This window comes from Phyllobates terribilis, unplaced genomic scaffold (genome assembly GCF_046119375.1).
Source record: "Phyllobates terribilis strain yellow unplaced genomic scaffold, ASM4611937v1 Scaffold_1__5_contigs__length_1240528914, whole genome shotgun sequence".
In the NCBI taxonomy this organism is placed as follows: Eukaryota; Metazoa; Chordata; class Amphibia; order Anura; family Dendrobatidae; genus Phyllobates; species Phyllobates terribilis.
In genome coordinates, this window is record NW_027362761.1 from 382,805,431 (window position 1) to 382,829,529 (window position 24,099).

General features: G+C 43.3%; 1 protein-coding gene across 5 annotated transcripts in view; it reads left to right on the forward strand.

Moving 5' to 3' along the window:
* AIFM3 (AIF family member 3) overlaps positions 1-24,099 on the forward strand; it is a 172,050-nt gene that overhangs the window by 94,995 nt on the left and 52,956 nt on the right. For all 5 annotated transcript variants that reach the window (XM_073676459.1, XM_073676464.1, XM_073676471.1 and 2 more), the window contains exons 9-12: positions 813-899; positions 2,997-3,088; positions 15,036-15,166; positions 15,864-15,979. In XM_073676459.1, the coding sequence (XP_073532560.1) occupies positions 813-899; positions 2,997-3,088; positions 15,036-15,166; positions 15,864-15,979 (426 nt within the window). The remainder of the gene's footprint in view (positions 1-812; positions 900-2,996; positions 3,089-15,035; positions 15,167-15,863; positions 15,980-24,099) is intronic.

Sequence of the window (24,099 nt, forward strand, 5' to 3'; positions counted from 1 at the left end):
GCATTTGATCAATTTACATAGTTGGTATAGCAGGGGGCTTTTATAAATAAACTAGCTAGCTTAGTATAATATGCAATTAGCATAGTAACAAACACCATTGTTCACAGACCAATAGAAGACAACATTCAGGGTTATACAAATACTGGTCTGTCCTTCTTGACCAGCCACAGAAATACACATACATTGATAAGTCAATAGAAACACAATAGTGTATTTCTCTTGGCTTAACAAATCTAACCGTCTGGCTGATTAAGATTATAAGCTGTATCGTCACAATTACTCTCACCCTTCTTATTAGATAAAATCTGTTTTAGGCTAGAGTCACACGGCCGTAGGTTCTCTCATTCGAGAAAATTGGGCCAATTATGCAAATGATACTCTGATCAAACTCTGATCGGAGTTTGGTCAGAGGGTCAGCATAATGTACTCTGATTCTCTCAGATGAGGAGAAGATGGAGAAAAAAATGTCTCCATTTTGTCCATTGTGTCAGCACATGGAAATCGGACTGCACTCAGATGTCGTCCGAATGCAGTCCAATGTTTACCATGCAACCTAGAATTGCAAGGCTGTGTGCGATTCGAATATCGAATCAAACTCTGACATGCTGCTATTCTTTCCTCGGACAGGACTGGTCCGAAGAAAAAATCAGACATGTGCTCGGCGTTATAGAATAACATTGGTCCGAGTGTGATATGTTGTTTAGTCAGATTGCGCTCTGAAGGAAAATCCGAAGGTGTGCACCTGGTCTGAAATTACATGAAGCCATCTCAATGTTGTGTTCTGAACCATCTTATTTTTTGCTGATTTCCAGTCAATGGATTCTCAAGCAGAACAGATTTTGCTTAGATCCAAAGAATTCTTCCATACGTATGATATTGAAGTTCTGACTGAAACACAGGTAAGAAATCTGAATACTTTTAACATATTGTAAAATGAGTTTATTTCTAAATATTTTTATTGTACAGTACAGACCAAAAGTTTGGACACACCTTCTCATTTAAAGATTTTTCTGTATTTTCATGACTTTGAAAATTGTACATTCACACTGAAGGCATCAAAACTATGAATTAACACATGTGGAATTATATACTTAACAAAAAAGTGTGAAACAACTGAAAATATGTCTTATATTCTAGGTTCTTCAAAGTAGCCACCTTTTGCTTTGATGACTGCTTTGCACACTCTTGGCATTCTCTTGATGAGCTTCAAGAGGTAGTCACCGGAAATGGTCTTCCAACAATCTTGAAGGAGTTCCCAGAGATGCTTAGCACTTGTTGGCCCTTTTGCCTTCACTCTGCGGTCCAGCTCACCCCAAACCATCTCGATTGGGTTCAGGTCTGGTGACTGTGGAGGCCAGGTCATCTTGCGTAGCACCCCATCACTCTCCTTCTTGGTCAAATAGCCCTTACACAGCCTGGAGGTGTGTTTGGGGTCATTGTCCTTTTGATAAATAAATGATGGTCCAACTAAACGCAAACCGGATGGAATAGCATGCCGCTGCAAGATGCTGTGGTAGCCATGCTGGTTCAGTATGCCTTCAATTTTGAATGAATCCCAACAGTGTCACCAGCAAAGCACCCCCACACCATCACACCTCCTCCTCCATGCTTCACGGTGGGAACCAGGCATGTAGAGTCCATCCGTTCACCTTTTCTGCGTCGCACAAAGACATGGTGGTTGGAACCAAAGATCTCAAATTTGGACTTATCAGACCAAAGCACAGATTTCCACTGGTCTAATGTCCATTCCTTGTGTTCTTTAGCCCAAACAAGTCTCTTCTGCTTGTTGCCTGTCCTTAGCAGTGGTTTCCTAGCAGCTATTTTACCATGAAGGCCTGCTGCACAGTCTCCTCTTAACAGTTGTTGTAGAGATGTGTCTGCTGCAAGAACTCTTTGTGGCATTGACCTGGTCTCTAATCTGAGCTGCTGTTAACCTGCGATTTCTGAGGCTGGTGACTTGGATAAACTTATCCTCAGAAGCAGAGGTGACTCTTGGTCTTCCTTTCCTGGGGCGGTCCTCATGTGAGCCAGTTTCTTTGTAGTGCTTGATGTTTTTTGCCACTGCACTTGGGGATACATTCAAAGTTTGCTCAGTTTTTCGGACTGACTGACCTTCATTTCTTAAAGTAATGATGGCCACTCGTTTTTCTTTACTTAGCTGCTTTTTTCTTGCCATAATACAAATTCTAACAGTCTATTCAGTAGGACTATCATCTGTGTATCCACCAGACTTCTGCACAACACAACTGATGGTCCCAACCCCATTTATAAGGCAAGAAATCCCACTTATTAAACCTGACAGGGCACACCTGTGAAGTGAAAACCATTTCCGGTGACTACCTCTTGAAGCTCATCAAGAGAATGCCTAGAGTGTGCAAAGCTGTCATCAAAGCAAAAGGTGGCTACTTTGAAGAACCTAGAATATAAGAAATATTTTCAGTTGTTTCACATTTTTTTGCTAAGTATATAATTCCACATGTGTTAATTCATAGTTTTGATGCCTTCAGTGTGAATGTACAATTTTCAAAGTCATGAAAATGCAGAAAAATCTTTAAATGAGAAGGTGTGTCCAAACTTTTGGTCTGTACTGTATATCTGTACTTATACCTTTATTGTATATCCGTAATTATACTTATACCTTTATTTTATATCTGCAACTGTAGATGTCTTATCCCCTGGATAAAAGTTCTCATTAATTTTATGGTCAGTATGGAATTTCCATACTTGGTCACAGAGAATGAGGTAGGGGGAGCCCATGGTGACTATCAGTAGTCGGCGGCTGCTGCCGAACAGGGCTAGCCCCACAGTGCTTCTGTAAGTGTCCCTGATGGAACACCCAAAGGCATGTCCTTTATGGGAAGTTGGGCCCTAGTTCTGGTAAATGAGCCATTTAGTGTTATATGGACATACCCGCCAGGTTATTTTTAAACCCTCCTTGTTAATTTACTTATACATCAGACTTCTTTTAAATTTACATTGTGCAAAATTGATTTCAGGTTGTCAATGTTGACACAAAGAATAAGACGGTTGTTTTCAAGGATGGATTTAGGATGGAGTACAACAAGCTGCTTATTGCCACTGGAAGCACGTGAGTTTAGCTGCTTTATCCATCTACAATTTGTATCAATTAAGTACTTAGATGTAATCAATGGGAATAAATCATCAGAAAATGAATCGAGTTTATACACCCCACATTGAAATTGCAACACCAAGATGAAAAGGTTGTGAATTATATAAACCACAGGATCAATAGACAAGTTATTGGTATGCATATGATGAAAATATGGAAACAAAATTTTCAAAACATCTAAATTTATTCAGTATTATGAGCGCTATGCACAAAAGTATACACATTTACACGCCTTAGCATGCTAATGAGGTTCTTAAAGCATTGAAATAAAAAGTTACATATAGATGATGATAACATACAGTTAGGTCCATATATATTTGGACAGAGACAACATTTTTCTAATTTTGGCTCTAGACATTACCACAATGAATTTTAAACAAAACAATTCAGATGCAGTTGAAGTTCAGACTTTCAGCTTTCATTTGAGGGTATCCACATTAAAATTGGATGAAGGGTTTAGGAGTTTCAGCTCCTTAACATGTGCCACCCTGTTTTTAAAGGGATCAAAAGTAATTGGACAGATTAAATAATTATAAATAAAATGTTCTTTTCTAGTACTTGGTTGAAAACCCTTTGTTGGCAATGACTGCCTGAAGTCTTGAACTCATGGACATCACCAGACGCTGTGTTTCCTCCTTTTTGATGCTCTGCCAGGCCTTCACTGCGGTGGTTTTCAGTTGCTGTTTGTTTGTGGGCCTTTCTGTCTGAAGTTTAGTCTTTAACAAGTGAAATGCATGCTCAATTGGGTTGAGATCAGGTGACTGATGTGGCCATTCAAGAATATTCCACTTCTTTACTTTAATAAACTCCTGAGTTTCTTTGGCTTTATGTTTTGGGTCATTGTCCATCTGTAGTATGAAACGACGACCTATCAGTTTGGCTGCATTTGGCAGGATCTGAGCACACAGTATGGCTCTGAATACATCAGAATTCATTCGGCTGCTTCTGTCCTGTGTCACATCATCAATAAACACTAGTAACCCAGTGCCACTGGCAGCCATGCATGCCCAAGCCATCACACTGCCTCCGCCGTGTTTTACAGATGATGTGGTATACTTTGGATCATGAGCTGTACCACGCCTTCGCCATACTTTTCTCTTTCCATCATTCTGGTAGAGGTTGATCTTGGTTTCATCTGTCCAAAGAATGTTCTTCCAGAACTGTGCTGGCTTTTTTAGATGTTTTTTAGCAAAGTCCAGTCTAGCCTTTTTATTCTTGATGCTTATGAGTGGCTTCCACCGTGCAGTGAACCCTCTGTATTTACTTTCATGCAGTCTTCTCTTTATGGTAGATTTGGATATTGATACGCCTACCTCCTGGAGAGTGTTGTTCACTTGGTTGGCTGTTGTGAAGGGGTTTCTCTTCACCATGGAGATTATTCTGCGATCATCCACCACTGTTGTCTTCCGTGGGCGCCCAGGTCTTTTTGCATTGATGAGTTCACCAGTGCTTTCTTTCTTTCTCAGGATGTACCAAACTGTAGATTTTGCCACTACTAATATTGTAGCAATTTCTCGGATGGGTTTTTTCTGTTTTTGCAGCTTAATGATGGCTTGTTTCACCTGCATGGAGAGCTCCTTTGACCGCATGTTTACTTCACAGCAAAACCTTCCAAATGCAAGCACCACACCTCAAATCAACTGCAGGCCTTTTATCTGCTTAATTGAAAATGACATAATGAAGGGATTGCCCACACCTGTCCATGAAATAGCCTTGGAGTCAATTGTCCAATTACTTTTGGTCCCTTTAAAAACAGGCTGGCACATGTTAAGGAGCTGAAACTCCTAAACCCTTCATCCAATTTTAATGTGGATACCCTCAAATGAAAGCTGAAAGTCTGAACTTCTACTGCATCTGAATTGTTTTGTTTAAAAGTCATTGTGGTAATGTCTAGAACCAAAATTAGAAAAATGTTGTCTCTGTCCAAATATATATGGACCTAACTGTATATACTGTAGATAACACTGCATAACACCATTGACAGTAGATGATGGACACAGGTCAACTCCTCTTCGTCCCTGCATAATAACTTCTGTTCAGATTGCAAAGCATGCCAAGAAAACTCTTTTCTAGAATCCAGTGACTTCTCACCATACTATTGTTTTCTATTATTCACATGGCTGTTGTAAAGCATCCAGTGGATATCAAAAGTCTACACATCCCTGCTAAAATGCCAGATTTTTGTTCTTTTTATTTCCCCCCTTCAAAATTATTTCAGTTTGTTTCTCAATGGATTGTACAGATTATGGGTGACATTAAAGGTGGAATATGTTCTGAAATTATTCCTCTTGGTATGTTTTTTTGCATGGCAAAAATCTAGTATTTTATCGGGTATGTAGTCTTTTTATATCAACTGTATCTATAAATATTGCTAACAGAACTTCAAGCAAGATTGATTCCTCCATAGTTATGTACAAAAAATGGAATAAAACAATTTACAGTCAGAAAGTAAATATAGATTTATAAAAAATATCTATAAGCAGCATCCAATTTATATGCTAAAAATATAGTGATACATTCTCTTAAGACGTTAAAATATTGCATCATCTATGTGAAACTTTTAACTGATTGAAAAATAGCTAGGTGTTTCTACAAGTTCTTCCAAAATGCAAACTAAGCAACTTCCATTTTGTTGTTCCCTCAAACATCTGGCTGTGCTGCTCCTTCTGACATACTACTAACTGCACCAGGGGCATTGCTAGGGTCCTAAAAGATCAGGGGCCCAAGCGCCAAAGTACATGTTTCCCCATACGACCTCACCATATAGTATAATGGCCCCACTGCCCTTTATATAGTACGATGGCCCCCCTGCCCCTTATAAATAGTATGATCGCACCCACAACTCCTTATATATAATATTATGGCCCCTGCAACCGGATAATATAAAAAACAATAAAGATTAATCACCTAATCCTGATTCCTGGCACCGCAGCCTCCATCTCCTCTTCTAACTTCTATAGTGGTCCTGCAGAGTGGCACAATACAATGACGCCATCGCGCCACTTGCATGAGTACACTAAGTTCTTGTAAGCAGCAGGCCTATAGCAGCTGCAGCTTACGGGATGGACAGTGATAGGGCAGGGAGCTTGTGTCTCGCTGATCTATCACGGGCAAGAAGTTCAGGGCTGGATCTTTGACGCTAGTGATGCCCCTGGACAGCACACTGAGTCTGGCTGCACCCTCTGGTATTTCAGGGTTATGGATAGCAGTAAGGAGAGGGTGAAGTTTGTACACAACAGAGCAAGCTATTAGAGAAGGAGTAGAGGATCCAAGGTCTGCAGGAAGAGATCACAAGAAGATAGCATGGAGAGAAGTCATCACAGAATGTGGTAGCATCAAAAAGCTCTCATATTCTCCCCAGAAATATTAACATACAGTTAGGTCCAGAAATAGTTGTACAGTGTCACAAGTTTTGGCATTTTAGCTGTTTACCAAAACATATTCAAGATACAGTTATTTAATCAATATGGGTTTAAAGTACAGACTCTCCGCTTTGGGCCACAGCCCCACTATCAGTATTTGGTCAGTATTCCGTTTTAGGCCACGGCCCCACTATCAGTATTTGGTCAGTATTTTCTCAGGAGTGTGAGCCAAAACCAGGTGAGGAACAATCAGAGAAAAGTTATAATAGAAACAAGTGCACCATTTCTGCATTTATCACCCACTCCTTGTTTTGGCTCCTACTCCTGAGAAAAAATACTGACCAAATACTGATAGTGGGGCAGTGGCGTTAATTTAAGTGTATTCACAAGGGTTTAAGAATTACAGCTCTTTAAGATGTAGCTGCCTCTTTTTAAAGGGACCAAAGATAATTGGAAAATTACCTCAAAGCTCTTTATTGGGCTGCATGGGCTTTTCCCTCAATAATCCATCATCAATTGAGCAGGTAAATGCTCTGGAGATGATTCTAGGTGTGGCATTTGCATTTGGAAGCTGTTGCTGTTATCCCACAACATGCGATCAAAGGAGCTCTCAATGGAATTGAAACAGACCTTAATTAGGCTGAAAAAAAGATGAAATCCATTAGAGAGATAGCGGAAATGTTACGAGCGGCCAAATCAACAGTTTGATACATTCTGAAAAAAAAAAAAACGCACTGGTGAGCTTGGGAACTCAAACAGGCCTGGAAGACAACAGTGGTGGATGATTGCAGAATCCTTTCCAAAGTGAAGAAAAACCCCATTCACATCATCCACCCAAGTGGAGAACACACTCCCGGAAGTAGATGTTTCAGTACCTAAGTATACCATAAAGTGAAGACTTCATGAAAGCAAATACTGAGAGTCCACCACAATGTGCAAACTATTAACCAGCCTTAAAAATAGAAAGGCCAGATTAAAGATTAGATTTGCCAAAAAACATCTAAAGAAGCCAGGCTAGTGTTATGATCTGCAACATGTACTAAGGAAAGATAGGGGAAAGCTGTCCCTACAGTAAGACTAAGCTGAATCCCTACGATGTAGCGGGCTGCCTGTTCCTAGTGAACAGACCCGCCTTAGTCCTCGGCTAGTCTGAACGAAGACCTATAGAATTAAGGGAGGGGTCCCTAAAAGAACTAAGGACTGGGACAAAAATGTGACACCTCCTAAACAGAGAAGTTGTTGCAGAACACAAAAAGACAAACTGACAAAAATGTACTAGAGGTCCCAGAGGACCAAGCGAACTAACAGAGAAAGGCACAGAAGCACCAGGCTAGAGAAACAGTCAAACACTGAAGTCCAGCACAGCCAGAAGGGCGGAGCTGGAATATAAAGGCAGATGGTCACGTGACCGCAAACCACAAGATAGAAAAAACAAACAGGAGGGTTCTAACAGTACCCCCTCTTTTATGAGGATCCTCCGGATCCTCCAGGCCCAGACCTATCCGGAAACCTCCTGTGGAAAGCTTTAACAAGCCTAGGAGCAGAGACATCATCCGTCCTTACCCAGGAGTTGTCTTCGGGACCGAAACCCTTCCAGGAGACAAGATACTGTAATCTCCGTATATGCCATCTAGAATTCAAGATACAAGAAATTTCATATTCGCCGTCTTCCACCACAGGAGGAACTGTGACAGTGGCATCCCGATCAGATACGTCAGCCTTTTTCAACAAGGAAACATGAAACGCAGGATTAATCTTCCAGGAAGTAGGGACATCCAAACTAACAGCAGACAGGTTAACAACCTGAAGCACTTTAAATGGACCCACAAACTTAGGACCCAGTTTTTTAGAGGGAATCCTCAACCGCAGGTTCTTTGAGAACAACCAAACCATGTCACCCACAGTAAACAAAACCTCTTCAAGTTTCCTATCAAAATACTTCTTGGACTTCTTGTTAGCCTCTTGAAGGTTACAACGTACATTAGTCCAAACTCTCTCCAAATCACCGGAAAAATTCTGCTCCTCCGGCACCGCCGACCCCAATTTGGAGAACGAACCAAAAGACTGATGTCTCCCAGTACAACAAAAAAAAGGAGAACACCCAGCAGAGGAGGATGTATGATTGTTAAGAGCAAATTCTGCAAGAGGCAGAAACTCGGACCACACCTCTTGATTGTCCGCCACAAAACAACGCAAAAACCGTTCAACATCCTGGTGCTTTCTTTCAGTCTGTCCATTAGACTCAGGATGATAACCAGACGAAAATGACAAATGGACTCCCAACCTGTCACAAAAAGCACACCAAAAGCGAGCCACAAACTGAGGTCCTCTATCAGAAACAATATCCGTGGGAACGCCATGGAGCTTGACAATCTCCATAACAAACGCCTTAGCGAGTGTCTTGGCGCAGGGCAACTTAATGAATGGAACCAAATGACAGATCTTACTAAAACGGTCCACGACCACCCAGATGACAGTAAAACCCTCGGACACAGGAAGATCAGTAATAAAATCCATAGTGAGATGCGTCCAAGGTGCACTAGGAACCTCCAGAGGGAAAAGCAACCTCGCAGCAGGAGTATGTGAAGCCTTTGACCTAGCACACACAGTACACTGACACACCCACTTGATGACTTCCTTCTGCCATCCAGGCCACCAAAAACTGCGACTGATAAGTCTCTTAGTCTCCGAAATTACTGGATGACCTGCCAACCGAGACTCATGACACTCCACAAACAAATCTCTCCTAAAGGCTCTAGGCACGAACAACCTCCCATGGGGAGTGTTAGATGGAGCATCATCTTGAGCTTTCAGAATCCCATTCTCCAAAACGGAGTCCAAAGCCACCACCACAACTACTTTCTGTAAAATGTTCTCCTCCTCGGCACCGACTGCAGGAGAGAAGCTGCGAGATAAAGCATCGGCTTTAACATTCTTAGTACCAGGGATATAGGCAACAGAAAAATGAAACCGAGAAAAAAAAAGTGCCCACCTAGCTTGATGGGCATTCAAGCGCTTGGCAGCATCCAGATAGATCAAATTCTTATGATCTGTGAAAACCTGAATAGGAAATCTAGCGCCTTCCAAAAAATGATGCCAATGTTCAAACGCTAGTTTAATAGCCAGCAACTCCCGATTTCCAACATCATAATTCAGTTCGGTTTCCGAAAATTTTTTCGAAAAGAAGGCACAAAGATGTTCTCCACCCTTGTTCTCCTGAGACAAAACTGCTCCGACCCCCACCGATGCAGCATCGACCTCGACCAAAAAAGGCTTGGTCTCATCAGGCTGCATAAGGATAGGGGCGGAACTGAACCTCTCTTTGAGATACTCAAACACTTCAATGGCCTCAGTAGTCCACTGGGCCGTATTCTGGTGAGATCGGTTAGAGGTTTAACAATTACAGAAAAATTCTTAATGAATTTCCTGTAATAATTGTTAAAACCCAAAAATCTCTATATAGATTTCAAACCAATAGACCTAGGCCATTTCTGCACAGCCTGAACCTTCACAGGGTCCATCTCAAAGCCCTCGCTGGAGACAATGTAGCCTAAAAAACTAATTTTCTGCACAGCGAACTCACATTTCTCCAGCTTAGCAAAGAGTGAATTATCACTCAATAACTGCAAAACTTCACGTACACTCTGCCAATGGGACTCTAGATCTGGTGAATAAATCAAAATGTCGTCCAAATACACAACCACATTCTTACCAATCAAAGGTCTCAGGATGTCATTAATAAGGTTCTGAAAAAATGCAGGTGCATTGGTAAGACCAAAAGGCATCACCAGATTCTCAAAATGACCTACCGGAGTGTTAGGCTATGTGCCCACGTTGCGGACCTGAAGCATATTTTTTACGCTTCTCCCTGGCGGGAAAATCGCATGCGGATATTACATGCGGTTTTCCCGCCAGGTAGAAGCGTTTGTGAGGCGTCTTTGCATGCATTTCCGCATGCGGGTTATCAAGCACTTCTCCAAGCATCACTTGGAAAAGTGCTTGACAACTTGTTCAGAATGGTAAAAAATAAAAAAATAAACTTTATACTCACCTTCTGATGCATTCTCTGCCCCGTCCGGAGTGGTGGGTCACATGACTCAATGACGTGGCAGGTCCTTCAGACAACAGCGCGACGGAGGGAAAACATCAGAAGATAAGTATAAACTTTATTTTATTCTTTTTTTTACAGGTTCTTTGGTACCCAGGTCTGGATGAGAGTCTCCTCTCATCCAGACTTGGGTACCATCCGCACATTGATTCCGCTGCGCTTCCGCAAAATTAATGAACATGCTGCGGATTTTTGACCGTAGCATATACGCTGCGGAAAAATCCGCAGCATGGGCATTGACATTGCGGAATGCCATTGGGGACCATGGGGTGCGGATATACATGCGTTTTTCAAGCGTTTACGCTGCGGAAATTCCGCAGCATATACGCTTGAAAAATGCTACGTGGGCACACAGCCTTAAAAGCAGTTTTCCATTCATCACCCTCCTTCACACTTAACAAATTGTATGCCCTCCGGAGATCAATTTTGGAGAACCACTTGGCTCCCACTAACTGGTTAAACAAGTCAGGAATTAACGGCAATAGGTAGGAATTGCTTACGGTAATCTTATTAATTTCACGAAAATCCAGACATGGACGTAAACCGCCATCCTTTTTTTTAACAAAGAAGAATCCAACTGCCACAGGCGACTTAGAAGGTCTAATGTGACCAGCAGCCAGGCTAGTCTGTATGTATTCCTCCAAGGCCTTTTTTTCAGGGATAGTCAGATTAAACAAGTGACTTTTGGGAAGAGTAGCACCCGGAACAAACTCAATGGCTCAATCATAATCCCTATGAGGAGGTAAAACTTGCGACTCCTCCTCCGAAAAAACCCTCCAAAAATCTTGAATAGGTACTGGTAATTCCCCTTTTTCCACAGCCGCAATGCGACCATTACAACATTTATCATAGCACTTCGGACTCCAAGACTTAATCACATTAGTAGACCAGTCCAATAAAGGATTGTGCAGTCTTAACCAAGGCAATCCTAGAACAACTGGAGAGTGCAAATTATCCAAAACAACCAAGTCAAAAAATTCTTGGTGAACTCCATTGATAGTGAGGGGAAATGCAGCAGTCTTGTGAGTAATACATTTCAAAGGAGTGTTATCAATTGCAACCACAGAAATAGGTGATGACAAAGGTTTGGATTTCAATTTAAGGTTTTTCAAAAACCCTTTATCAATAACATTAAGTGTAGAACCACAATCCACAAATACCTGAAATTCAATCAAATCTCCCTGCAGAGTAGTACTCCCAGAAAGAAAAACTCCTGCAGAGCATAAACAAGCTATACGGGCGTAACTGACCTTTTCTTTTTCTTTACTTAAACGACGTTCAAAATACTTAATCAAATGGTCGGCTTTACCACAATAAAGACACAATCCCTCGGCGAACCTCCGGTCTCTTTCCTGAGAGCGGAGTGACATCCCCCCAACCTCCATCGGTTCCCCCGCCGTCAGAGCAGATTTTCTGGGGACTAGGAACTGACATTACAGGAGTCTTTGCCTCATTGAGCCTGCACCTCAGTCTCCTGTCTATACGAACAGCTAACTGAATAGCATTCTGCAGAGTCTCAGGTGCAGGGAATGCAATTAGCAAATCCTTAAACCTTTCACTCAGACCAGCAAGAAATAAACATCTCAGCGCAGGATCATTCCACTTAACTTCTGAAGCCCATCTACTAAAGTGTGTGCAATAATTTTCAACATCATCTGACCCCTGATTCAAACGTCTAAGTTCTGATTCAGCAGATGAGATTCGATCAGGATCGTCATATAATAGCCCCATAGCAGAAAAAAATTCTTCAACAGACCTTAAACACGGATCATTAGGCTGGAGAGAAAAGGCCCACCCCTGTGGTTCATTGCGCAAAAGTGACATAATAAAACCAATGCTCTGTGATTCATTCCCAGAGGATCTTGGTTTCAAATGAAAATAAAGCAAACAAGCATTTTTAAAGGAAAAAAAATCTTGCTGTTTACCATAAAACACATCAGGCAGTCCTACCTTGGGTTCGACAAAATGCGCTCCAGGACAGCTACTCACGTGTTGCTGAAGCTCGGCCACCTCCAGAGACAATCCCTGCAGGCGTTGAGCCAAATCCTGGACTGAAACCATACTGATCCCTGAATTTCTTTCCTTTTAGTTTTTTTTTTGGCTGGACTTACTGTTATGATCTGCAACATGTACTAAGGAAAGATAGGGGAAAGCTGTCCCTACAGTAAGACGAAGCTGAATCCCTACGATGTAGTGGGCTGCCTGTTCCTAGTGAACAGACCCACCTTAGTCCTTGGCTAGTCTGAACGAAGACCTATAGAATTAAGGGAGGGGTCCCTAAAAGAACTAAGGACTGGGACAAAAATGGGACACCTCCTAAACAGAGAAGTTGTTGCAGAACACAAAAAGACGAACTGACAAAAATATACTAGAGGTCCCAGAGGACCAAGCGAACTGACAGAGAGAGGCACCGAAGCACCAGGCTAGAGAAACAGTCAAACACTGAAGTCCAGCACAGCCAGAAGGGCGGAGCTGGAATATAAAGGCAGATGGTCACATGACCGCAAACCACAAGATAGAAAAAACAAACAGGAGGGTTCTAACAGCTAGTTCTGAGAAATCATTCTTTGGACAAATGAAACTAAGATCAACTTGTGCCAGAATGATGGGATGAAAAAAGTATGGCGAAAGGCTTGGAATGGCTCATGATCCAAAGCTCCCCACATCCTCTGTAAAACATGGTGGAGGCAGTGTGATAGCATGGGCATGCATGGCTTCCAATGGCACTGGGCCACTAGTGTTTATTGATTATGTGACTGAAGACAGAAGTAGCCGGATGAATTCTAAAGTGTACAGGGCGATACTTTCTGCTTAGATACAACCAAATGCAGCAATGTTGATTGAACAGTGCTTCACATGTGCAGATAGACAATAACCCAAAACATACTGGCAAAGGAACCCATGAGTGTTTTAAGGTAAAGAAGTGGAATATTCTTCAATGGCCAAGTCAATCACCAGATCTCGAATCCCATCGAGCAGCATTTCACATGCTTATGACAAAACTTAGGGTAGAAAGACCCACAAATAAACAACAACTGAAGTCTGCTGCAGTAAAGGCCTGGTAAAGCATCACAAAGGAGGATACCCAGCGTTTGGTGACATCCATGGCTTCCAGACTTCAGGCATCATTGCCTACAAAAGATACTCCACAAAGTATTAAAAATGTACACTTTAGTTTATGATAAAGTTAATTTGTCTAATTACTTTCGATCCCCTTTAATGAGAAGGCTTTGTAGAAAAATGGTTGCAATTCCCAAAGTTTCACAAGATATTTTTGTTCAACCCCTTTAATTAAACCTGAAAACCTACACTTCAATTGCATATCAGTTCTTTAATTTTAAAGCCAAAATAGTGGCATGCAGAGCCCAAATCACAAAGATTCGGTCACTGTCCAAATATTTCTGGACCTATTTGTATCTGTTCAATGCAGAGGAGATCTGTCATGCATTGTAGAAGGGCAAACTAGTACAGGAATGAAGCTATGCTGTTATATGAGATCTAGTGAAGACAGCTGCATCTGAGTCTTGTAGATCTTCACATCCAACTGCTGGGAAGGACCTCACATCCAGCATGTGTTACCGGGAGGGACCCCACATCCAGCATGTGTTACTGGGAGGGACCCCACATCCAGCATGTGTTACTGGGAAGTACCTCACATCCAGCATGTGTTACTGGGAGGGACCTCACATCCAGCATGTGTTACTGGGAGGGACCTCACATCCCTTCATAACCAGCATGTGCACTGGGAGGTACAGTCACACATAAACAAGTCTGTAAGAAGGAGCAGGTTGCAGATTACATATTAGGGAAACCAAATGCGAATAAAGACATGGAGATTTCAGCCTGAAACATTTTTACTCCAAGTAACCACTCTCATGTAAAAACTTTTTTTATTTTTTCATATCAAAGGTGACTATAGCCTTGAAAGGAATCTGTCACCAAATGTATGATACCCTATCTGATGGCAACATAAAGTAGTAAAATACCCAGATTAGTGTGCTGGGTCACTTACTTTTGTCGGGCAGTATTTTTCATAAAATCTCTTTTTATTGGCTGCAGTATGAGCTAAACAGTCCTACTACTCATGAGCATCAGGTTAGCCACTTGCTGTCTATATGGAAAAAGATGTTAATCAAGGCTGAAGGGCAAGATAAGCCCACAGCTCATGAAGGTTGGGGATTCAAGAGAGCGTACATTACATTGAGGTGACCCCAGTCTTGGATTGCATTGTAGTTAATGAACTGTGAGTTTATGAAAACTACTGCACCAACAAGGGTAAATCACCCAGTGGTAGAATCAGGGTCTCTGTCACTACAAATGGTGCCCTCAAACAGGGCAGCAGAAACTGGTGTCAGATTGAATTTAGGCTATGAAAGGGAGATACTGTATATGTAAAGTATATGTGAGAAGATTGACAAAAGTTGATTTTTTACAGTCCCAAGACTCTTACCTGTAAAGGAAAAGAACTGGATAATGTATTCACAATAAGAACGCCTGAAGATGCAAACAGGGTGGTGAAACTGGCAACTAGCAGGAATGCTGTGATTGTGGGTGCTTCTTTCTTAGGTAAACTTTGAAATGGAATATCTAATATTATCACATGCTGTATATACTGTACATATATGAATTCCTGTGCAGCACTGAGAAAGAACATGTCAGGAGCTTTAGGGACACCAAACTGATTACATTTCTGAGTTGAGTAGAAAAGACAAGTTTAAACAAACCCTCGCAGCTGCAAATTGATTTTCCATCACTAAAAAAATCAACTTTAGATATTTTGCAAGTGCAGAAAGGGAAGGCTGATTCCCGCTAGTACATCTATCCTCTGCATTTTCCTCTGCCCAGCACAATTGATTTCTGCCTTTTAATCACTGTTTTTAATTCTGTAATTGCTTTGTTACATTGTGCAATAAGCCTTCACTCATTTTTCATGTTTTTGATGGAAATTCGCCATTTTGCTCTTGTTTTATACAAGTGCACATCCAATGAACTGCCCATTTAGATTCAACCAATTGTCAGGTACTTTCATAGTGACATTTAGCAAGGGGTTAAAGTTAATTTCTACCCATATTTTAATATATCCTTCTAGAAATGGAAATTTCTGATATATAAACAAACAGAAATGTATCAAGCAACATAGTCTATCTAGTGACAGTGAAAGTTTAGGAGACCCTATCTATTCTAGTATATCAATTGTGTCAACCTGATTATCCACTGTCTCGTATGTAATGTTTTTTTTTTAAAATGTATCTTTACCTATTAGGCATGGAAGTGGCGGCCTATCTATGTGAAAAAGCGCACTCTGTTTCTGTGGTAGAACTGGAGAACATTCCCTTTAAGAAATTTTTAGGCGAAAAGGTCGGCCTTGCAATTATGAAGGTACAGTAATCATAATAATAATAATAATAATATTTAAGTGATTTTTCCAAGAATGACATTTTTTGATCCCATAAGCTTCAACTGTTTGAAAATAACCTTCCTCTGCTCCCGCACCGACTCTTTTGTTAACAGGCTGAAGCGGGGGTATTAAATAAAACACACGACCGCTACAGCTAATCACTGAGCTCAGCAGCAGTGGGATACCCTGAGTCCAGTGATTGATAGGTCCCTGTGCAGGTCTTGTGTCTGCCCCTCCATATAAACGCACACATTTATATGCATATACACAATAGCCACACATATGAAAAATACACATGCTAATACAATATACATATTCAAAGCTTATGGCATCAAAAAATTCATTCTTGGAAAACCCCTTTAATCATTGTGTAACAGAAGAAAAGTAATCAGTCACCATGACCACAATGCATTTCATTTGCGCATTATATCGTAGGTTTTGTCAATAACTGGATAATGATTTGGCTTTTTATCACTGCTATTAATGCATTTATGATGTAGAATAGGCCTTTATCTATATTAACAGACTTGTTATTATTCTGCCATTGATGTAGTTTATAATGCATTGTATGATGTTACAGTTCAGAGTATTTTTTTCTGCCCCCTTTCGCTTCATTTTTTGTTATTTAGGTCATTCTATAAATTGTGCCCCCTATAATGGCCCCCTAATCTGCCTACAGTTCAAAATTTTTATGGAAAAAAATATACAGTACTGTAATGCAGCGACTTGCTGGCATTACGGTAATGGTCCAGGATGTGTTTTACCTGACCATGTACCTTCCCCCTCAGGTGACTGGTCACATGACTGTGACATAGCACAGGTCCTGCACGCACAGAATGTCTGTCTGATCACATGACTGTGACATCAGCAAGGTCCTGTCAGTATGTCTGTGTGTGTGCACGGGATGCATATATAAACCCTGCTTGATGGGAGACAGGTGTGTTCGGTGTGTTGGGCGTGAGGCCTGTTCCCTGTGTGTGTGGGACACCGTGATACCGTGAAGCCTGGCAGCCTGAAAGGTCGAGCCTGGATCTTGTGTAGATGCCAGTGGCCTTGGAAGGCAGCGGCTTGGTGAAGAGTCCGGAAAGGCGCAGACTGGATGTGTGTGAGTGAAACATTCCAGTAGCCTTAGACGGGACGATAGCTAGAGACCCCCACCTGGGAAAGCCTTAAAGCCACAGTGGTGGCGGATTAAATGGACTGCAGCAACTAAACCCGGCAAAGGTAATACACTTTGTTATATGGACAATTAGATAGACATTGCTATAGTGTTACCTTGCTGAAGGCTGTAACTTGGGCCAATTGGGCCTGTCTGCTACTTGAGAGACTCCCGGATGTGAAGTGTGTAAACATGCTGATGATATACTAAGAAGGACTGTGTGATATGCGGTTTATGATAAGATAATAAACTGCTGTATTGAGAAAATACCGGAAGGACATTGCACGTGTGCCTAATTTACCCGGTGCAGCGAGTATCCCCCATTATGATGACTAGTGCTGCCTTACATATGGTTCGAGAATGCGGGCAACTGCAGCCCAGTTGCTAGCGGCAACGACAACCCGGTTGCTAGCGGCAACGACAGCCCGGTTGCTAGGGGCAACGGCACAGGACGAGTGTGGATTAAAGCATCTGGCTGCAACTCGGTGGGGTTGTGAAGATTGGCGTCGCACTCAAACCTGGTTTGCTGTGGCCCGGCGGGGCTCACGAAGTTTAAAGCATCTGGCTGCAAGTCGGCGGGGTTGCGAAGGTTGTCGTCGCACTCCAATCCGGTTTTGCTGTGGCTCGGTGGGGCCACGAAATTTTTACGGGGAGAGCGGTGTGTGAATAGTGTCCTGAGGAAATGCAGGAGCAGATAAAAATGGCTGTGAAAGGAGCAGCAACTGAGTCTGAAGCTATTGAGCGATTAGAGCGATTAAAGTGCCTGTTAAAACTGGAGCTGGTATTTGAGAAACGTCTACTGGACATGAAACTGGACATGGTGCAGGAACCACAGGAGCCGTGGGCACCGTATAGAATGGTGGCAGTGGACCATTCTGTGAACTCTCCGGGGGCGCCAGTGTTGTCCCAGAGTGCCCGGGGAGGTGGTAAGAGCTGTTCTGAACTGAGTCCTAAGACTATTGTTGATTTTTCTTGTAAAAATTCCCCTGCCGGTGTGGTTGTTAAAAAGGGGGCAGAGTCTAAAAAAGGGGCGGTTGTTCAAAACAGCGTGGAGGATAGAAAATCAAAAAAAATTACTGGTGGTGGGTTGATACCTCCTAAAAATGACAATGTGACCGTTGATAACGAGGTAGCTCCAGTAGAAGGGGGTGACGTCAAAGTGGGAGGTGACCTGTTAGTCCACAACACCATAGGGAGTGACACAGACCCCGTAGCTGACGGTGACACTACGAAAGTAGAAGGAGAGGTCAGTCAGGAGGGGCTAGACGAGGGGAGAGAGTCCCCCTCTCGTCGTCGACGGCGCAAGGGCCACAAAAAGGTTGCTCCTGTAGACTTGGCTGAAAATGAAAATAAAAAGAATGTAGTACTGTGTGCCTTTGCTTTAAGTGTGGATCCTCCATTAGAGGTAGAAGAGGAGGTGACGTTGCCAGTAGCAACCTCCGGTACGGTACCGAGTCAGAAGGATCTGACAGCCCTGAAAGAGGAGGCGGCCAGTCGTGACCAAGAGCTGAAGCCTATCGGCCAGCAGGGTCAGAGTGACGTGCAGCAATTATGTGAAAACCTGGGGAACGTGTCCTCAGACCACTTGATCCTGGAGTCTGAACAGCAGAAAATACACCAGCTTATGAGGAACTGGCAGCGAGACGTGGAGCAAAGCCACGCGGAAATTAACCAGTGGAAGGAAATGTTCTACGCAATTAAGGAGGACCGCCGCAAAATCAAGGAAGAGGTTTTGCAGTTGAAGCTTGAGAAGGAGGCGCGGCAGGATGGTGTTTCTGGACGCGAACAAATCCTAGAACGACTGCGCAAACAGCTCAACCAGGAGTTGTGTGACTCCAAGAAGGAGTGTGGTGAACGCAGTAGGGAACTGCAACAGAGTAAGAGAGATTATGAGGATCTCCTCAAGGTGAAGGAAAAACTAGAGGAGGATAAGGCGGGTGCAGAGCAAGTGCGCCAAGTGGTTGAGACCACTCTGCAAGACACCCGTGAGGAGAACGATGATCTCCGGGGAAAGACCCTAGATCTGGAAGCTCAGGTGAAGGAGCTACAGATGTCCTGTGATTCTCTCCAGAAGGCGGATACGTACCTTAAGGAAACAGTCAGCAAGATGGAAGCTGAGCGAGAGAAGATGGAGGAGTCCATCGGAAAAGCCACGGGCCAGGAGTTGACCGCTGGTGATGGGAGGTATGAAGCAGATACCTCCTCGAGTGATGTGGGCTCGGAGGGTTCGGTGGATGTCGAAGCCGAGATCAAGCAGCTCAAGGAGTTGCTACAAACCCAGTGGACGCAAGAGAAGCGTGAGAGACTGGCTATTGAGAGCCGAGTGGGCGCATTGGAGACGGAGAGGTCTGAGAGAGCTCTGCTGCTGGAAGAGCAGTTGAAGCAGGAAGAGCTTCAGAGACGGGCCGCTGAGAGGCGAGTGGCGGAGTTAGAGGAAGAAGTTTCCGGGCTCAAAAGTCGCCTGACAAAGTATCACTCAGTGAACGAGGCCTTCTTGGAGAAGGAAAAGGGCGAACACGTTGCACTCACTCCCTTATACCATGAGAAGGTGGACCTGAGGAGAGCTAAGAGAGTGTTAACCACAGATAAATATGAGATGGAAGTGGTGAAGACGAAAATTCGTGAATTTGTAGCTGTAAGTCAGCTCAGGGGAAGCATACAGGGTGAAGAAGCTGGAGGTCAGTTGCCCCTGAAACCTGAGCTGGTTGATCGTCTGGAAACCACTGGTGAGACCGAAACGTCTCTGTACAAGTGCCTTGTAGATGTATCCGAGGATTTGAGGGAAGAATGCACCAGTGAGTCCGTGCATGAGGAGTTTAAGAAGGCCGTGGGAGCCTGTAAGGTGTACTTGACCTCAGAAGCTAAACAGCTGGTGGTCCTGTCCACGACCGAAGTCACAGTGAAGAGGGTGGCTATCCTGAGTGACATGCACTGGCGATGTATTCGCACGAAGCGGTTTCTCCGGTTGAAGACGGAACAAGCCGTTAGACAACTGGAGTTGTTGAGGAAAGCTCACAGTATGCGTGAAGAGGTCATCGGGGTGCCTCATGTTCTGGTGAGGAAGCTCGTTGGGAGAAATAGTCGAGCCATGCAGGTGATGGTCAAGAAGTCTGGTATGGTGAAAGTAAGCAGTCCACGTGATCGTCAGGACTGGATACCAGACGAAGACGGCAAGGTATCATTCTCCGCTGTAAGAACAGAAGAAAGCCTGGGATATATGCGCATGCTGTTGGAGTACCGAGTGACCTACCTGCGAGAGGTAGAACAGTTGAATCTCGCTAGACTGCGAGTGGATAGACAGCATCATCTGAGTAACAGAAGATGGCAGCCGTCTAGAAATTATGAGACCAGACAGAGAAAGGGCCCCCTAAATAACAGAACAGCTATAGCTGGAGTTAGGGACCTTTCAAGATGTCCTGGGAGTAGTGGGCGTGGGTTTAGAGGTAGTGAAACCTCCAGTAACTCAGGTTTGAGCAGCCCATACAAACGACCCAATAGAGGACGGGACATTACGGAGTCGAACCGGACCTTAGATACCAGGGCATGTGAGTCACACCGCTGTATGACTGACCGCTGGGAGCGGGGGAGACCTGACAAGGTTACGACTGACCGCTGGGAGCGGGGGAGAACTGACAAGGTTACAACTGACCGCTGGGAGCGGGGGAGCTCTGACAAGGTTACGACCCGGAAAGGTGACCTGACGAAGTCAGTGACAGTGACAAATGGTAGGTCCCTAAGGAATGGGATAATGTCGTTGACTAAGGTTCCAGGGGATGAGTAGCACAATTGTAAAGTACATGGTCTCTATGTGAGCTGGGGGGGTTATAGTGATTGTGTATATTATGTGTTCAACCCCACAAGTTTGAACAGAGGGGAGGGATATGTAATGCAGCGACTTGCTGGCATTACGGTAATGCTCCAGGATGTGTTTTACCTGACCATGTACCTTCCCCGTCAGGTGACTGGTCACATGACTGTGACATAGCACAGGTCCTGCATGCACAGAATGTCTGTCTGATCACATGACTGTGACATCAGCAAGGTCCTGTCAGTATGTGCGTGTGTGCACGGGATGCATATATAAACCCTGCTTGATGGGAGACAGGTGTGTTCGGTGTGTTGGGCGTGAGGCCTGTTCCCTGTGTGTGTGGGACACCGTGATACTGTGAAGCCTGGCAGCCTGAAAGGTCGAGCCTGGATCTTGTGTTGATGCCAGTGGCTTTGGAAGGCAGCGGCTTGGTGAAGAGTCCGGAAAGGCGCAGACTGGATGTGTGTGAGTGAAACATTCCAGTAGCCTTAGACGGGACGATGGCTAGAGACCCCCACCTGGGAAAGCCTTAAAGCCACAGTGGTGGCGGATTAAATGGACTGCAGCAACTAAACCCGGCAAAGGTAATACACTTTGTTATATGGACACTTAGATAGACATTGCTATAGTGTTACCTTGCTGAAGGCTGTAACTTGGGCCAATTGGGCCTGTCTGCTACTTGAGAGACTCCCGGATGTGAAGTGTGTAAACATGCCGATGATATACTAAGAAGGACTGTGTGATATGCGGTTTATGATAAGATAATAAACTGCTGTATTGAGAAAATACCGGAAGGACATTGCACGTGTGCCTAATTTACCCGGTGCAGCGAGTATCCCCCATTATGATGACTAGTGCTGCCTTACAGTACACATATGTTTGGTATTACCATAATCGTATTGACCTGAAGAATCACGCGGTTGAGTCATTTTTACTCCACAATCAACACCATAAGCAAAACCCCAAAAAACAATGGTGGGATCACGTTTTTTTTCGCCATTTGCAGCACTTGGAATTTTTTTTTTCCCGTTTTCCTGCGTATTGTATAGTAAATTGAATGGTGTTATTCAAAACTGTAACTCATTCCACTAAAACCAATGCCTCATATATCATAAAAGCTTTGCTGGAGAAAAATAAAAAAAAAGTTATGGCTCCAGGAAGAAGGAGAAAAAAATCAAAAACGCAAAAATGAAATATTGTCCTTTCAGGAATAGATTGTTATACATACAGTACAGACCAAAAGTTTAGACACACCTTCTCATTTAAAGATTTTTCTGTATTTTCATGACTATGAAAATTGTACATTCACACTGAAGGCATCAAAACTATGAATTAACACATGTGGAATTATATACTTAACAAAAAAGTGTGAAACAACTGAAAATATGTATTATATTCTAGGTTCTTCAAAGTAGCCACCTTTTGCTTTAATGACTGCTTTGCACACTCTTGGCATTCTCTTGCGCTCCTCAGTGTCAGGCTGGGACGGCATCCAGATGAGCCGAGTCTCTCACGCTCACCGCATGCGCAGGAGAATTTTCCCACGCTGTCAGTGACGTGCATGAGGTGAGCCGAGTTCATTGTCGGCTCATCTGGATGCCGTCACAGCCAGACACTGAGGAGCGCAAGCATGCCTGCGCTTCTCAGTGTCTGCGGGATGACAGGCTGGATGGCAGCGTTCTGCTGCAGTCCAGCCTGTCATCTCGATGTAGCAGAGCTGGAGCTGTCCTGGGAACCATCGAAAGGTAAGGATGATGTTGCTTTATTATTTTTCTTTTATTGCAGGAGATCGTTGGCTTCAGCTGGAATGGGCGTGATGGTAAGTATGGTTTAATTTAGAACAATAAAGAATTGTGTCTTTATTTCAATTAAAGGACTTTATTCTGGGTGTTTGTGTTTTTTTTTAACTTTGACTATGGATGCGCCATTTCTGGGGCGGCTGACGGCTGGTGTTTCTAGCCTGGGAGGGGGCCAATATTCATGGTACCCTTCCTGGGCTATTAATATCAGCCCCCAGCTGTCTGCCTAGCCTTTGCTAGCTATTAAAATAGGGGGGACCCCACGTCATTTTTTGGGGGTCCCCCATTTTAATAGCTAGTAAAGGCTAGGTATTCAGCTGGGGGCTGATATTAGTAGCCTGGGAAGCTCCGTGGGTATTACCCCCTTCCCAGGCTTCAAACATCTGCCCCAGCTGTCTGCTTAACCTCCGCTAGAGACTAAAATTACGGGGAACCCCACGCCAATTTTTTTTTTAATAAATCCTTTATTTTAACACTAAATGACAAGTACAGTAACCAACACTATCACTGTACTTCTTATATATGTGACTGACATGTTTCTATCTATCTAATCTATGTGTGATTCTCTATTCTTTCTATTCTAAATTGTCGGATACCGCTGCTGAATTGCCGGCCGGCTTTTTTAAAGAGAGCGTGCATGAAAACACTATTATTTTTTTAAATAAATCCTTTACACTAAATGACAAGTACAGTAAGCAACACTGTCTCTGTACTTATTATATATGTGACTGACATGTTTCTATCTATCTAATCTATGTGTGAAGCTCTCTTCTTCCTGTTCTAAATTGTCGGGTAGCGGTGTATGCCGCTGATGAATTGCCGGCTTTTCATGTTTCACTGTGAGCACTGTTCCCATCGATTTGGGCAACCACCTCCCCCAATACATTCTACATTATTCTTAGTTGTTTTCCTTCATGTAGAATTAACCTACAAGGAAAGAAAGGGTTTATTTTCATTCCGATATTTGTGTCCCATTGACTTGCATTGGTTTCCGGTATCGGAATCAGCGATATCCGATACTTTTTGAGTATCGGCCCGATCCAATCCGATCCGATATTTCCTGATATCGGAAGGTATCGCTCAGCACTAGGTGTGTCCAAACTTTTGGTCTGTACCGTAGTTCATAGACAAATGGAAGGTAAATTGACCAGTATTATTCATATTGGCATTGACTTATACCAGGGGTCACCTTAGTATGTTTGATGGCGCTCAGAAGAAAAAGGTTTGGAAGTCGTGCTGTAATGGTCAGTGACAGCCCTCTCCTCTATCTATCTCTTCCAGACCTGAAAATAAAAGCGAATGACCCTTTATCCCCATTTCCATCATTGATGGGTG